Source organism: Pyrus communis, chromosome 11 (genome assembly GCF_963583255.1).
Source record: "Pyrus communis chromosome 11, drPyrComm1.1, whole genome shotgun sequence".
Lineage (NCBI taxonomy): Eukaryota > Viridiplantae > Streptophyta > Magnoliopsida > Rosales > Rosaceae > Pyrus > Pyrus communis.
The window spans coordinates 96185-113247 of NC_084813.1; the positions used below are offsets into that span (position 1 = coordinate 96185).

Consider the following 17063-nt stretch of genomic DNA (forward strand, 5'->3'; position numbering starts at 1 on the left):
TATCGAGGTGCTCACTGTGTGTTGGTTTCGATAGAGGACCATATTTATAGTAAATCGGGCATTGGAGGTTCTTTTGGATATGTCAATGTCTCCGTACCACCGGAAGTGGTACAAACTGAGCTAAAGTTCAGTTCATAGCGAGGGCTATTTGGCTTTGTAGGTGGCTGCTCTTCTTCCAAAAACCACGACCCTTCAGAAATACCTTACAAACTCGTGGGACAAAGTGAATGGAAAAGATTATTAAAAAAAACTGCAACGAATTGTAATATTTTTTTATCACAAATAAGCTCATACTTCATTCGAGAGTCCACATATCAAAGGCATTATGCATTGGAATTTCATGAGATAATAATGTCACATACATGATGCATGCATCAGCCTCAATATACATCCTGATGTATTCTTCAAAAACTAGCACAGAAGCCGTTCCCGAGTTCTGAACACTCCCTTCTCCCTTGGATCAGGGACTTTCGTCATCCCTATGCATGTGCACAACTGAAATAACCTCTTAAATTTGCCCCAGCATTCAGAGCTTAAGGCGGAAATTGAATGCCAGATCGTTTTATATCGTATCATTCAGGACTGCACACTAGTTTTAAGGGGGAAAGTTTTGAAACAGGTGCAGTGGGACAAATTCGAAGGCCCAAACCACCACAGGGCTATCGACCACTTGTATGCATACCAGTGATGCCACTGCAGGGTGATATGATCAGAGACAAAACAAGGGAGAGATGAAAACCATGACTGGCAATGTATTGCCAACTGCACATAAATTTATTTTACACTCATTTATCAATCCTAAGGTTATTACATAGATGTCCTAGTTCAGGCCTCGCGTCCATCCATGATGTGAACTTTATATCAGCCGCACAAGTGCAGTAAAGGTAGGACCTAAATGTGATAAGGAAAAAGTAACGCCTGCAGATGGAAAGAGTGGGTTAAATTAATATAACAAAAAAATGAATCATGAACTCAACGAAAACGTTGTTGCTTGCTGAACATATCCATGTGAAGAATTCATATCCGGGATCAATGCGGTACAAATTCAGGTTCTGTGGGTTTCAACAGTAAGATGAGAAATGGAGAACCTATTGTCAAGACTCAATACAACACAAGAAATAACTCATAATCAATGATTTTTTTCTTTCTTTCTTTCTTTTCTTTTATGAAAAGGAACAAATTTATTTAGAAGTAACCAGTGAACAAACAGAAGCCAGATACAAAGGGAACTAGCAGAAATCTACAGCAGCCACATAACAAATCTATGATATTAACATCTTCTGCTGCCGCCCCGTCTAGCAAGATAGTCAAAAAGTAAATAAATCCCTAAACTATGACAAACCTGAAGCCCAAAGAGAAATGTAAAGAGAATACTTAAGGGGTATAATATTGTAGCTAAGACCAAATCTTTAGGCCCAAACTTAAACCAAAGCAAATAAGCTAACTTCGCTATTGCGATAAGGCAACATGACACCAGCTCACACACTACACAGGATCGACATTGTCATTCCTAACATAAAATTCGGAGATGAAAGAAGAGTTCTTATCCTCTACTAATATGCAACCTCCTACTGTTGGAATTGGTTTTCATATACCACCTGGAGTGACTATATTTATCCAATACTTTAAAAGGTAAATGAAATGCAATTCAAAAGGTTTGACATAGGCTAAACCTTCTTATCTAAAGGTGGAAGACATGATGCAAACATTCATAATAAATTAAAGAAAAGCAGGACAATGCTACTTCAACCTACTTTAATGCTTTGATCCCCATGTCCATGAGACATGCTCGTTGCTCGTCATCAGCATCAGGGAACTTTTTGAGTTCCTTACTATAATAAAGAATGTCATCTCGCAGATGTCCCGCGCCTGCGCACCTTTTAATTGAAGAAACAAGGTAAGAAACATCAACAAGAAGTGCCAATTACTAGCAGCTGAAGGTATGTTAAGGATCATTTACTCCCCACAAATGTAAAATAAGCAAAAATGGAGCAAGTGCATAATTACACAAATGAAACACAATCTCACAAGCATAGAAGCATTATTTTCTTTTCTATGTCGACTGAAGACATGGGTTATATGGCACAGCCAATACCCCTACAAATTAGTATTTGCAATTTGTGAGGGTCGTTCCAGCTATTGTATGAAATTCCTGGTTAATAATGACACAGCCAACACCCCAATTTATTTTTTCTACACTACTAATTGCTAAACCTGCTTTTACATTTGAAGACATTACCTGATGCTTAGACAAGTAGGAAGTACCATAAGGAGAGAAGTTCCACATGGACTTTTTCATATATAAAATACCTTTCAATAACAATGTCAACGTCTGCTTTGCTCTTAGGGCCGTACACAAGAACTCTTGTAAGGCTTAGTATGTCTCGGTAGTCACCCATCCTCAGAACTTCTTCATCAGAAGCTCGAGAAGGCAAATCCTCTTCAGGTGTACACATGAGGTTTGTTCCAACCAATGGTTGTGGATCCTTTGGTAGGGAATTTGTTTCTGCACCAGTTCTGATACAAATAATAGCCATTGCATATGCAACTCCTCCAAACCCTGTGTGTGATACAAAAAGGTAACACCCTGCAGAGCTATAGGTAAAAGTCAATTTTACTGAATTTTATAATTAAATTCATAAATAAATTCACAAATTGAACACCCATAACATGTTTGCAGTATCCAGATGCCAGAAGTGTATTACTGTAAAACCTCCGAGTGTTTTTCATTTAGAAAAATATAAAATAAACTCCCGTAACTTGTTTGTGGTATCATGATTAGGAAAAATCCCTGCAGCATACAACTTTGTTATCGTAACAGAGGGCAAAGATAAAATTCCCAAAAGAAATAATGGCGTTGAGAGTACTTGTAATTCACATCTATAAATTTTGTTTCACAATTTTCATTGTTTGGTATAATTTTGTTAGTTTTGATATCTTTAGTGGTATCGCCAGTTACAGATGGGAATCATACGAAGCGTGGATACTTACTCATCTATGCAGTATTGAATTGCATCCACATCAGACGCTAAAGCCTCTCTTTCTCTAGTTAATGGTATTCTCCTGTATGCAATATTATAGCCCTCATCTTTCAGAGCGGCATATACTTCAGCCGGTGTCTTAACATCATCTGCAAAGATGTTTTCTAAGTATCCTATGACACTGGACTGGTTCAATGCCGGGCTATATTCTTCACGGTGTAAAAGCATACGGCCACCAGACTGCCTGACCTCAGATAGTATATCTTCTTTTAGTCGTGCTTCCATGTGTTCCACCTGCAAATGGTTCCGTTGAATTTAAAATTGGAGTTTATAGTTAGCTTAAAGAATTGTACTTGAAATATGAAAGAAAAAACATCGGTGCACACCACTGGGCCTGTGATTCCCACATGCTTGAGTGTATCAACAGGTTTGTTTAGCTCCCGTAGGACAAATGGTGTGCCATTAATGTAGACAACTGCTTCTTCTCTCAGATCAGTTAAAACCACTTTCCGAGCACCTGATCCTTCTGCTTTGGGTTTGGCACCTAAATATGCCAACATCTCTTTGGCACCAGGAATTGTTGGTGTAGCCATGCTATACACAGGATATCCATCCACCTGATTGAAGGAAAAAACAAAATTAGCCAAAAAAATTAGAAAGTCTCTTCGTTCTGGCCAACTTACCTTTCTATGTAATCCACTAAAGCTTATATAAAAACAGTTATACATGCCAATGTAAAAATATGGCTCCAATATGATAAAAAAAATATCTTGATTCATGCAATCAATAACTCAGAGTGCCGGAGTTAGCCCTTCAACATATCATTAAGTAGGGAGTGTAGCCTTTACACAAAACCACTGTGCACTGTTTATGGCTTGCTTGGGAGTTCTTTTGGCAGCACACCTAAGGAAATGCTTCTAAATGAATAAGTTACAACTTACAAGTAATTGGGCTCTTAATATAAAAATTCTACATGTTGAAAATTAAAAAACCACGACAAATAACACTATTGAGTAAACCCACTTTTTACAAAAACACTCCATAGAATTAACTTGAAAACTATTATGATTCTTGTGAGGATTTTTGTTCAAAGATGCAAGCAAGTGTAAGTAAACAAATCTATGTTCCATAATCATTGGTTGGCATCAATTTGAATGTTGTAGCTTTCGATGTACTTGATGCATGGCCAATACGGCTTCCCAATTAGTTGTAATTTCCATCATTACCATTTAAGGAAAAAGTCAAATGCCTAGAATGTTTAGAATCTCTCAATTGTATGACCTTAAACGACAATTAACTTAATTACTTAAGATAGATGCTGTGTTGTCAATTTGGTAGCTGAGGATGACTCTTGAGGCATTTTCTCTAATATAGGGAAGTAGTAGTTAAGTTATAAACTAGACTAGACAAATATCCAAACTTTTTTAAAAAAGAGAAACACAAGTGTAATAATTAGTGAATGCTTGAAAAATACTTTAAAAAACTTGCCCCTTTTATCTTGTCGAACCAGAAAGGAGCAGAGAAAAGAAGGCAATCCAATTAGTTCTCTGGGTGAAAAAACATTAGGCAGCTTTGTAAGGTTCGTTACTCCTACAATAGAGCTGGGTATATGAAAAGGTGAGTTCTTTTCTTTTTCCTTCTCTTTCTTTTACTCTTTTCCTCCTACATGGTGGTAATCATAAAACAACCCTAGCCTCTGTCTCATGATTTTAAACAAAAAGGAGCAGAGAAAGGATGGTCTTCTGTGGCTGGCTCAGAAATATTTTGAATATTACAAAGTAAGCCCTCATGCTTGCTTTAAAAACCAAGAACCCGATTTGAAGGGAAATTGCAATTGTACCCCTGTTGTATCTGTGTGACATACCAAAAAGTTAGAGCCGTACATGTATGGATTGCCAACGAGTTTTAAATATACATACAACATAGCTCACCACTCCCAATATCCCAGGCATTGATTATTTTTTTCTTTCTGTAGTCGTCTTATAATCCATTTCATTTCCTATACATGGATGTGTTGTTTTGTCTTTCCTGGTACATAAACCATAGCTGGCCTAATGAGAATACAACCCACATGGACTTCTTAAACAACTTTAGCAACAAGCTCAAATCTAACACTATGAATCCTTTTAACCTTGGCAATAAGAAAATACATTACTTGTCCATCATTAGATTAAATAGCCAACATTCAATGAGGCTTACTGAAGACATGTGTGCCACAGGCTTTCCTTCACCTTCCTACCACATCTTTCACTACTTTCCACAATTATTATCCCCAAAAGAGGCTTAAAATTTTCCCCAAAATGTGAGAGTATTGTTGCTGGTGAAGAATCCCAGCACCTCGTTTTCCCTACCTGCTCCTATTGACCTATCAACGTTCTATTTGGTGAGATTAGTGTTCCACATCAAGTATGTCAAGCCTTGCACCCCAATACATAAATATCTTGGGCCTCTACACCAACGTCAGGTGGTTTTGGGTTGGTTATGTAACCAGAGAAAATTTTCACGTGTCAGGCACAATGGCTACAAATATTCCACATCATCCAAACATAATGCGTCCAAATATTTGTCTCTGACTCCAACACATGTGCGGTCTCATGTTGAAAAAATATATATATGGATCCAATATAACAGTCTTTGCACCACAATATATAAAATCCTGGACCTCTCCGCTCATTAGTAATGGTTAGGTGCTCTAATTTTGGCACTATTCTTCCAAATTCCGACCCCTCTGCAAGGTCATAGCATAAACCATTTTCCAACCCTGTTAACTTATTTTAATAGATCATTGATCATGAAGGACACCTAAAACCAGAAGACCACCTGCAGACTCGCTTCACCTCAAATATGTAAATTTAAATATATAAGTTTGTATAAATGCAACTACATGAAGTAATGCTGTTACACACATTCCATCTGTAGCCTTATCCAATTGAATAGAAACTAGAGATCCCTACTTATCTATCACACAGAAAGAACTATAATCATACCTTATAAACATGTGGTGCACCATGGATTTGAATGTGACTAGACGTCCTTTGACCTGGAAAGAAATACATTTTAAGTATAGAACCTTTCCCCAAAACAGAACCATTACGGGCCTTGACAATGGCCTCCATGACAGCATCTCCATGTTGGGACTCATGTGGTGCTCTCAACTCCTCCTGAATTCCAAAACCAAAATGTTCAAAAATTATATATCCATCCCAAAATAAAGAAATATTAACTAACCTTAGAGTAAGCTTGCCAACCAAAAAAAAAAAAAAGTCTCTAAGCCAAAAGTAGAAGCGATTTACAGGGACAGTAAAAAAGCGTCCAGGTCTTAGTCTTATGCTCCATTTCATTGCTTGAACCTCTGGTCTCTGATGCAACCAATTCTTAAACGTCATCCTAGATTCTCCTTGCCCACAAAATCCATCAAATGCTTCACTTCCTAAGTATGCTGCAAAAGCAATTAAACGGAAGTAGCGCTCCAAGTACTCAGCACCACGATTTAGTGCCACCCTCCTTACCCTTGGCTCCACATGTTGTTGATTGAATACCTTTCTGTAATGCAGAACAGCTTGACGTATGTTCTGTAGAGCAGAACATCTATCTATAATAGCATCTAAGGCCTCCCGGCATTCCACCCCATTATCAAATAATCTTGTTATTTTCCACAACAAGAGGATGTCATTCATGCCGAATACACGGCTTTGCTCCTTTTCATTTCTAAAATTTGTAACACTGGAGGTTGCTGCAACACTACTACCTCCAGTTTCGTCACCACTTGAGCTACCACCATCCGCCTCTTCAAGGGTAATATTGTCAACCAGGATTTTGATAGGTCTCCCATAGTCAATTCGGAGTTTCAAAAGGCAAGCAATTACCGTACCTGTGGTTGTCCTTCCTCTACCCATCTGTGAATATTAAAGGAAAAAGAAAAATACTACAGATTGGTTTGGAAAAAATTTATTGTCTCCTTGCACGTACATATATAGAAAAGAAGGAAAAGGGAAAGAATTAAATGTGAACCTGGCAATTGAAAACAAAAGCAGTGTCCTTGGAAGCAGAAGCAATATTAATAGCCAATGTGTCAAAGTCAGAACTTTTGGGAGCTTTACCATCCGTTATGGGTACACGAGCATACTTGATAGGAAAACCATCTTCCTCCAAACCTTTAAAAACCTCTAGCGGGGTCTGAATAGCCTCAGAATTTACATGCTCCCAAGCATCAAATATTTGCCCATCATCTGTTTCATGAATAACCATTATGGCACCCCCATAATGATCGGCTTCTCGCAAGATATCTTCTTTTAACCGAGCTTCCATCCTCTCCACCCTCTCACGATCAATACCCTGGAAAAATAGATCATAGTTTCAATATCTACCTCAAAAAGGAACAAAAACAAAGCCAGTTGTACTAATGATGACAGTTGTAATTACGCCTCAAGATTTTACCCTTATATGGGTCTTAGATGCCATGTTCATGCTACAACACCTTTGTGCTTGAAACCCCAAATGTGCCTAGGTTGAGGTCCGTATTCTGTTTACTCTTGTTAAAGCTCAATGGAATTAAAGTTCTGAGAAGAGAGCCATTTACTCTCTCCCTTTTGCAGTACAAACTCTCATCCATAACTGTAAAGACATCTGTCTTGATATGATTAAAAAAAATTTTAAATTATGGACTGGTGCTATAAAAGCTGGACACTGCGTGACAGTTCTGTTAATAATTATTTCTATGTCTAATATAAGTATGACTAGATGAAAGATCAAGGAAACGCTTGTTATATAGGGGTGGAAGGCTTAGTTTTGTGCAACTTTCTTTTTCCTGTTTATTAACGAAAGAGGTTCTGGAAAATTCACTGGCATACCATGTCTTTCTTCAAAATTCCAAATCGCGTGCAAAAGTAAATTAGAGATCTTTTAGGGAAGGGCAGAGGAGAAGGGGTAAATAGCACATGGTGAAGTGGGAATTGGTTTTAAACCTATTGGAATAGGACCAGACTGGGGGTGGGAAGTTAGAGTCAATGTGGTATCGTTAGGTGGTATAATACAAACATTATGGATGTGATCTTGGAGCAAATCCATTTAACATGCTGTCCTCAGGAGTAAATATTGTCTAGATGCCAGCTGGTGGTTATGTTTATCATTCCCCTGAAAGGAAGACTCTTCTGTATGAATCTTAGAACACCACTGCGCTCGGTTTTGCGCCAAGTATTCCGTTAGCTCCATGTACTCCATATCTTTTCTTATAGTCTCTTTCCCAATCTTCCTAGGTCTTCCTATACCCCCTTTGCCCTGAGCCTCCATCTCCTAGTTGCATCTTCTAACCGAGGCATCCATAGGTCTTCGATTCACATGTTCAAACCATCTTAACAGATTTTCTCTTATCTTATTTTCAATTGTGGCCACTCCTACTTTACCTCAGATATCCTCACTCTTAATCCTATCCTTTCTCATGTGCCCATACACCCAACGAAGTATTCTCATCTCTCCTACACTCATTTTCTGGACATGTTGCTTTTTGACAGTCCAACGTATATAAAGGATAATATTTTCTTTTATCACCATAACATGCTTATGTTCTCAAACTATGAATTGCACCAATCTTCAAGCAACAGAAGCATCTCATGATGCCCAATTATCTGGCAAGGTAACACATTTGTATACAGCTAGACATATATTTTGACAGTATGAAGATGATTAAAGTACCATGCAAAGTGTACTACCTATGCCGTAGAAGAGTCCATTGTGCTCCTTGTAGCATATAGCAAGTTATTAATTTAATATAGCTTTATACTGCAAGGAGAAAATTGTACTCTTCCATGTCATTTATGGTATGATCAAACAACTTTTGAGTATAAACTACCATGCAAAGTGTCTGATGGTTAAAGTTAACTCCAAGCAACAAGTAGTGCTTCATTATTTATTTCCAATAAATATCATATAGATGTGACATGAAAGGTAAAACTAAGACAAAAAATTACCGTGTACTCGAGCATATTTTTGTAAGGCCTTTCAACCTCGCGAAGTACAAATGGTTTTCCGTTGATATAAATAACAGGTTCTTCTCTCATATTATGCCAAAAAACTGGGCGGCCATCTTTGGAGCTACCAATCCTGTGGATGACAGACCATATACCATCAATTGTTGGATTTGCAACTCCATAAACTGAAAATCCAGGGACCTCTCGGAAATTAGGGGCACCATCCACTCTTTCTGGTAAATTTTGGTTTTGACAACCAGGACAGTGGTCACTTTTCAGAACTGTTTGACTACCAAGAACCTCGCCCTTTCTCAAGGCAGCAACTGCACCCATCTCACAAGGCCGACCATCAGCAGATTCAGCAATCTTCTTTAAAGATGGCTTCGAACTTGCATATCCAAGTGCACCCATTGGATCTCTTCTCAGAAGCCTACAACCAAGAGGAATTGAAGCAAAAGAACTTAACCAGATGGTGTCCCAATAACTAAGCTGTGCTATATTTCATTTATGAATTTGCAAAAAGCCATGAACATAAAGTAATCATTAACTAAGTTTCATCTCATTTGTACCTTAGTAGACAAGAAAAGAAAAATTACCAAGAAGATGGTATAAAAAAAAAAGAAATGAAAACTCAAATGCTAAAACTGTTATTTTTACCTGCGAATAATACTATATAGTTCAGGCCTAGCTTTCATCCAATCAGCAAAACTACTATAATCACAGGAACTAGAACGGAGGGCTGCTCCCTCTGAATGAATGTACACGGTAAAGCATATAAGGAAGTAGTATCGTTCCAAATACTCCATGAAAAATGAAAGTGATGCCTCCCTTTTCATCTCATCTGGCTGGCGCATAATACTATTGCGATAAGTAGCAATTGCTTCACGTAAGTTCTGTACTTAGATTCAATAGATAGAAACATCAAACTATTAAGATAAACTATCAAAACCTTAGATAACATGAAGCAATAAAATCATCTATTCAAAAAGGAAAAAATATTCATGCAAAGGTAAAACATGTGCTGAGATGCCATACCATAAAGTTAATAAAAAAAGGATTGAAACTACACCTGCATAGAGGCACACTTGTCAATGACTTTATCCACTTGTCTCTTGCCTTCAACACCACCCTAAAGGCGTGTTGTTAATTAATAAAATACTTGAGAATATATTAACCATTTAATATAACCATAGGCCACAAAAGAAGATATCAAATACCTCTAATACCCGAATCAAGCTCCTTATGACAGCATATTCACCTCTACGAATCGCATCTTCTGAGCTTGGAAAATTGTCACCAACAATTTCACTGGATTCAGAAATTTTTCCAATTGAATTGGTTCTTGGAATACCTATTTTATTTGAAAATAATATACAATTATGAAATCCTTTAAAAGCATAACCAACCACAAAGTAAACCAATAAAGGACTTGAAATTCTCTAAACTAAAGACACCCAAAATAAGAGATAACTGAAATTATTGTAAACATGCCCAGGACTCTCACAAGAAACCAGCAGAAAATGCAGAACATGGTTTATTTTTCAATGGAGGAATCTGCTAATGGTAAGAAAAGCTTTTGGTATTTCTCAAAAGTCAAAAGTAATATTAATAGCTTGAGTGTTGAGTGGCAGGGATAAACACTCAAAAGATGGAGTCAGTCCCGGTTTTGTTATGTGAGGTGAGGAGATGGCCTATGACACATTTGGGATTATCTTCAAATGACAAGGCAACACAGAGGCAATAGCGTTTGGTATCCTGTTGTAGAAAATGTGGAGAAGAGGCTAGATGGTTGGAGCAAAGAATTTTTGTCTCAAGGTGGTAGGCTGTAATCCATTCGGTTTTAAACACGTACTGGTAATCACCTTTCTTTTTAAGATTTCCAGTAATGTGACCAAGAGGCTAAAGAGAGATGAGGAATGTTTCGTGGGAGGGGGTAGCGAAGAGGAAAATAGATAATCAATTAGTCACAGGAGGTTGATTACTTGTATATGGCTTCAACAAGGAGACGACCTTCTTCTTGTCAATGTTGTCCACATTGATGTGTTTTGACTTTTGAGTAAAAGTGAGACTTAAAATTAGACCACTTGCTTATTTGCTGTCCAAATGTGTTGTCCTTGTGGTTGAGGCTGTTCAGGGAGGCTGATGTGAGTCCCTGATATGAGTTGGATGATTATAACTATGTTGTCTTTGTGATTAGTGTCTTCTAATATCAGAAATCACATAATATACTGTTTAAACTTGAAATGGAAGGGGTGGAGAGAAGAAGGAGCATATGAGGAAATCCTACTTTCATTAGAATAGCACAAACAAACTCCTTCAGAAAAGAAATATAGATTAACCAAGTTAACAAGTTCTAGAACAACAAAACTCCTTCGGATGACTGAAATGAGTCGATTCAATAGAATTAGTATTTGAGTGAATAGAGTAAGAGGATTACCGGAAGCTCCTATACGGTTGAGGTATATCAAAGTTGCAATCACCATTCCTGTTGTAGTTCGCCCACGTCCCATTTGACAGTTAAAAATTATTTCTGCATTTATGTCAGCTTGAGAAATTTTATGAACCTGAATACAAAGAATGAAAGAGTAAATAAAGCGCACACATCAGCAAATGTAATTCAGGAAGGTGATAATATTATTAGATTGCATCTGACCACCCGATCGATGAAGACTATGACCACAAGACCACAAACAGACATTAACTCTAAGAGTGCAGCTCAATTCATGGTCATGTCAAGAACTAATGCACTCCAACCAATTTAGGTTGGGTTGATCTTGGTTCCCATTTCTTGGACCCAATTGGTTGAGGTTTGGTCCCAGGTTTTACCTGGCCTGAAAAGAATTGTGCTACATGTACTATTCGACTAGAAAATGAACTAACCAAAATATCGAAATCCAGCTCCTTAGGTGACTTTTCATCAGTTATAGGAACACGTTCATAGTCAACAAGGTATCCTTGTTCTTGCAATTCCTCGTAAACCTACAGAATAATAAAATAAATAAATTACTTAATATTAAGTATGCAGGTGGGTTTTCACCTGTTCTCTCATTCCCATCTATGATAGTTGTTCCAATGAGATACCTCTAGTGGTGTCTTCACAGATTCACGTGACACTGGTTCCCATTGATCCACCATCTGACCATCTGGCAGTTCATCAGTGACAAGGATCTTATTTCCATATCTGCTATTTCAGATGTGGAAATAATGTCCAATATCATAGAAAGCAGGCGTGAGAAAATGTTTAAGTTTATGGTACACAATTTCCTAACATCCAGAGGTAAATTCAGCGTACAACCAAAGGAGATACCTTGCAGCTTCAGTTAAAATATCTTCCTTTAACCGGGCTTCCATTTGTTCAACCCTAGCCCTGTTAATTCCCTGATGGTTTTTGTAAAGCCACAATCAATTTAGAAGGAAACAGAAAATGTGGCTAATTAACATGTTGAAATGTGCATTGCAATGCAAATAGCATTATGCATGTATTATAACTATCAATCCTCTATATTCTCTAAGTCCCAACCCCAATACAAAACAAAAACAGAAAGGTAAAAACAAAAGAACAAAAAGAAAAAAAACCACCATATTTCCCCCCCCCCCCAAACCAGAAATCCCCCGTTAAAGCAAGTACTATAATCAGCGCACTCGAAATTCAAATTAATGTAAGAAGAACTATATTTTATAATAGATAATGTTAGACCATGCGGTTATTCGTTCTCTACTTCTTAAGTAATGAAGGCAAGTATTTAATAACCAAATCATCGAATATGCCAAATTTGGTGGTAAAATTACATTTACAAAAAGCATACCGTATACTCAAGGTTGGAAAAGGGCCTCTCCACATCACGCAAAACAAAAGGGCGACCATTAATATAGACCACCTGTTTGAAGATATGAAGTATCATCAGAAAATGCATACTCAAGGATTTTTTTTTTTTTTCAAAAAATTGAAAAATTAGAATAAGAGATGTTGCAAGTCTAAGAGTACCTTTATATACCAATTAAGGAGTAGGACTAGACTATTTTAGATTAGTCCTATGTTTGGAAACATCTTGGAATAGATGGCAAATCTAATCCCCTTTTGTATTTATATGAAACAAACTTTTATTAATGAAAAACTAATACAACAATGGTGAATAAGTGGTCTGTAGCATAAAAAAATACAACCAATATACAGAGGCTTTCCAATTTGACCAAATAAAAGAAAAGGATAACTCTCTAAATTCTGAAGTATATGCACACAAAGAAGCCCAAAAACGCACCCTTAAAAAACAAAAGGAATAATTGGTTGACCAGAGGGGAGAGGTGGATTTACATGGAAACTGGGGCTTAAGGGAACTCTACTAATTGATACAACCAACAGACCCACCTTATGGTACAAGAATTCAACTCATTCATTCTGAAGTATCTCTCTACAATCCATTCCTTTCAAGCCTAGCTTTCTCTTATTCTTTTTGTCCCTCTTTGGTGGGGTAAATAGAACTTTGCCTGTGTAAGTTTATCTCACGCTACTGGTCCCAAGCTCGGATAAAGAGGGAGGGGGAGAATCTTAAACGAAATTGCACTAAAGCTAGGTCATCACCTGGAAGTGACGCCCTATGTGGCCAGGCACAGTGATAATTAAGCAAGGGTCGCTGTATCTCCATCGACGCCCCGGATGCAATGTTAAACAATCAAGGGTGACGTAGAAACTTCTTTTTTAACGACTCCACTCAAAGTTGTTTGGAAACATCTAATGACATCAACTTTACCCGGGACACTCAAAAGAAGTAATTTGACCTTACTGGATGAGTGAGGTCAAAGAAGCTAGGACTTGAGGGTAGGATTCCAGAAAGTATAATGGGTTTAGGTAAGTGGAATGTACACATTCTAACGGGAAATTCCTGATTTGAAAACCCTAAACATTTTTCCATACCAAACCATCCTCTAAACAACCTAAATAATTTAAGCCAGATCACCATTAACCTTACAGTTTTCTACCATCCTTTACAAGTCAGATTCAGATCCTTTATTAAGGTCTGCCCACCATATAAGAATCCGTAGACAGATACGGTCTTCGTTCAGATCTTTACAAGTCAATTTCAGATCCTTTATTCAGATATTTCGTACCAGAAGACAAATGTTGTGGGATAAAGTTCGTTTATGGTCTTTATTATGGTATTCAGTTTCTACAGAATTTAAAGAATCTTTTCCTTTATTTGGCTTCATTGGAAAGCTGCCATTAGTTAGCTTTATGGAATTTTCTTAGCTCTTACAATTTTATGGGGACTTTGTTTGTCGTCTTGTTGATTGCTTTCTGCTTTTCTTTACAGACATATTGTCCACTTGTGTAAGTTTATTGTCATATGCAATAATATTTCATTTCATTAAAAAAACAAGTGTCTGGAAAATTCATCCGTGGCTCAACATACGAGTTGGCAGAATGGGCAACATTGAATACTACAATTACTACGGGATTCAGTGAGAGGATGAAACCAAGAGCTATTACTTGATGTATAGGCACAATATCATCATAAACAGTTGAGCTCATTAGCTTTTGACTGTCAATAGCTATTCATTAAATTTATAGTTTAGGTTTCTTGTTTATACAATAATTTTCAATATTAACTTCCCAAAACTGCATTTAGTTCCGGATTGGGTGACAGCATACTCAAGATTAAAATGTTGAAACTTGATCATTACTATATTCTGAAAACAAGATTTCCTACAATAATTTATTATTTTGGTTATTAACAATCAAAAAGACGATGCACATTTTATAACTGAAATATGATGCTAGTCGTTTGCACCAATTGTGTTGTGCAAACTTACAATATAGGAAAGAAAGAAATCAAACTCTAACAGGTAGAAATAGCATGGAACATATTAACCTTACCGGCTCCTCGCGAAGGTTAATCCAAAGAACTTGTGCTCGCTTGCCATCAATTTCTTGAGCTCCAATATGGTTAAGAACATTCTGGATTCCATCGATTGTTGGAATGGCAACACCATGAACATGTAGCAAATCGGCCTATAAACCAAGAGGATAAATATGGAAGGAAAACAGATCAAACAACGCAAGGTGATGAGAAGGGAAATGACGTGAAACATGTGCCAGTGATTTAGAGAAGTTTCCATGTAAAATTCAAGTTTCTTTAAACCGTAAGCATTAGGATGCAACAATGAAAATATGTTGAACCTGATTACGGACAGATTTATATACCTGAGACCACGACGCTCGTACGTGGTTGAAGAGGCAACTACTTGACAATGTACATTTTGGTGACAACTCAAGTGAAATTGTAAGTGGTAAGTATGTGATTGTCTACATATGCAACGTGAAGTTGTAGAATTGAAGCATTAAAAGCAACCAATAGATTCAGTGGTCAATCTAACAAACAAGTGCTTACTAAATTGAATCCATTAACCCAAAAGGATGTATAGCATATCAAAAGAAAAATGGTTGGCTGATTTTAAGAGAAGTAAGAAACCTGACGGTAATTGGGAGCACCATCGATGTGGGGATACAAGCGTTTGTTCTGGCAGCCTGGGAAGTGGTCGCTCTTGAGAATGGTCTTCTTGCCCAGCACTGATCCTCCTCTTAGTTTCATTACCTGCTCCGGCTCCTTTGGTATCGACATGGCTCATTTATCTAGTTTCTTTCTTGGGTATCAAATCAAAAACAAACCAGGCAACCGCAACCGCAACAATTTCCTTCTTTCTTCTAGTAGTGCTACTGCTATTGCTATTGCTATTTCAGTAGTCTAGTTAGTCGTCGTAGGTCAAAAATTGCCCTAAGCAAGCACACCGCAGACCAATGACTGACCACATACAAACATACGATGATGAAAGGATGAGATTCACAGACTACAAAGTAGAAGAAATAGGAAAGTAATCCAACAACAACAAAAAAACCAAAGGAATCTATCCTCAATTGAGAGAGAGAGAGAGAGAGAGAGAGAGAGAGAGAGAGAGAGAGATGGGTACAATTGAACTGAATTGAATTTAGAAATAGGAAAAGAGCAGGATTTTATAATTACCTCCAATCCAATCCTCAGTTTCTCATCTCATCTTATCCACGGTAACTGGAAACAAATGTCTCTCTCCTAAAACGCGAGAGAGAGAGAGAGAGAGAGAGAGAGAAAGTGTGAGCGAGGGATGGATGTCGATGACGAGATGTTGTTTTGTTGAGACTGAGTTGCTGAGTTGCTGAGTTGATGTGCGAGTGCGAAAGCGAAGTGGGGCAGAAGAGAGTCCTCGAGGCCCCTCCTCCTCCTACTCTACCTCAATCACTCCTCACACTACTAAACGTGAAAAGCGTGTTTTTTTCTTCGGATTCTTGGTTTATTTCTTTGGATTCTTGGTTTATTTCTTTTGCCATTTGCCACGGCAAACATTTAAATGTATCAAGGCTGATTGCTGTGTTTTTTTTTAAATTGCTCGTTTTAAGAATAATTAATTGTAAAATAAAATAGTTCGGTATTAAATAAAAAATAGTAGTTTTCAAAGTGTCGCAAGTATAAAAAGTAATATAAAAATGCAATGACGAATACGAACATGATAGTGAGAGTGGCAACAACAACCACGGTGATGGCAGCACTGGCGGCTGTGGCATCTACATTGATGGGGTAATTGGCGGTGTAGGGGCATTAATGCTGGCCGGGAGTGGTGCATACTTGACGGTGACAGCGATGACGGTGGTGATGTTGGCAATAGTGTAAGGGTGGTTGTAGTAGTTGTAGGTGGTGGCCACAACAGCGGTGACCGCGGCGCAACCGATCCAAATTTTCAGTTGATGGTGGCAGGTTGATATCGGCTCCAAAAACCCACCTCTTCGAAATTTCAGCACTAAATTTTCCAATTTAATTTGGTTTTATGATTTGTATTGAACTGGTTTTAGGAACTTAAAGATTTATCTTTGCTTAGAAATAACCTAATTTGTTAACTAATATTTGCTTAGAAATAAGTTAATTAAGACCAAGTACCAATTGGTTACTCCAGAAAACAGAGGGAGTAAATTACATTCAGTTTTTATTCGCCCTTTCTAATAGGGAGCACAAGTGTACAAATATTTTGAATGCAACAAATCATGTAAAGGTAAGCATGGGAGTGAGATTGAGCCCTAGTTTGGTATGATTCT

General features: G+C 37.6%; 1 protein-coding gene across 1 annotated transcript; it reads right to left on the bottom strand.

The window, feature by feature from the left end:
• Window positions 1-501: 501 nt before the first annotated feature.
• On the bottom strand, window positions 502-16273 carry LOC137707843 (uncharacterized). Its single transcript, XM_068446770.1, has 20 exons — window positions 15964-16273; window positions 15415-15744; window positions 14820-14954; window positions 12754-12825; window positions 12255-12325; window positions 12029-12128; window positions 11828-11926; window positions 11385-11511; window positions 10165-10298; window positions 10017-10076; window positions 9605-9840; window positions 8948-9377; window positions 6993-7316; window positions 6275-6877; window positions 5969-6142; window positions 3368-3598; window positions 2992-3275; window positions 2311-2595; window positions 1755-1877; window positions 502-918 (listed from the first exon to the last, which is right to left on the bottom strand). Exons 2-20 carry the CDS (start codon window positions 15562-15564, stop codon window positions 786-788), a joined length of 3771 nt encoding a protein of 1256 aa, XP_068302871.1. The 5' UTR covers window positions 15565-15744; window positions 15964-16273; the 3' UTR covers window positions 502-785.
• Window positions 16274-17063: the final 790 nt, after the last annotated feature.

Bases quoted from the DNA above. Each gene is read 5' to 3' on its own strand.
- LOC137707843 (XM_068446770.1), bottom strand. From the start codon at position 15,564: ATGTCGATACCAAAGGAGCCGGAGCAGGTAATGAAACTAAGAGGAGGA. The intron at 12,826-14,819 runs GTAAGGTTAATA...ATCTTCAAACAG, and splicing joins TTAACCTTCGCGAGGAGCCG to GTGGTCTATATTAATGGTCG. The intron at 1,878-2,310 runs GTATTTTATATA...TTCAATTAAAAG, and splicing joins GTTGACATTGTTATTGAAAG to GTGCGCAGGCGCGGGACATC.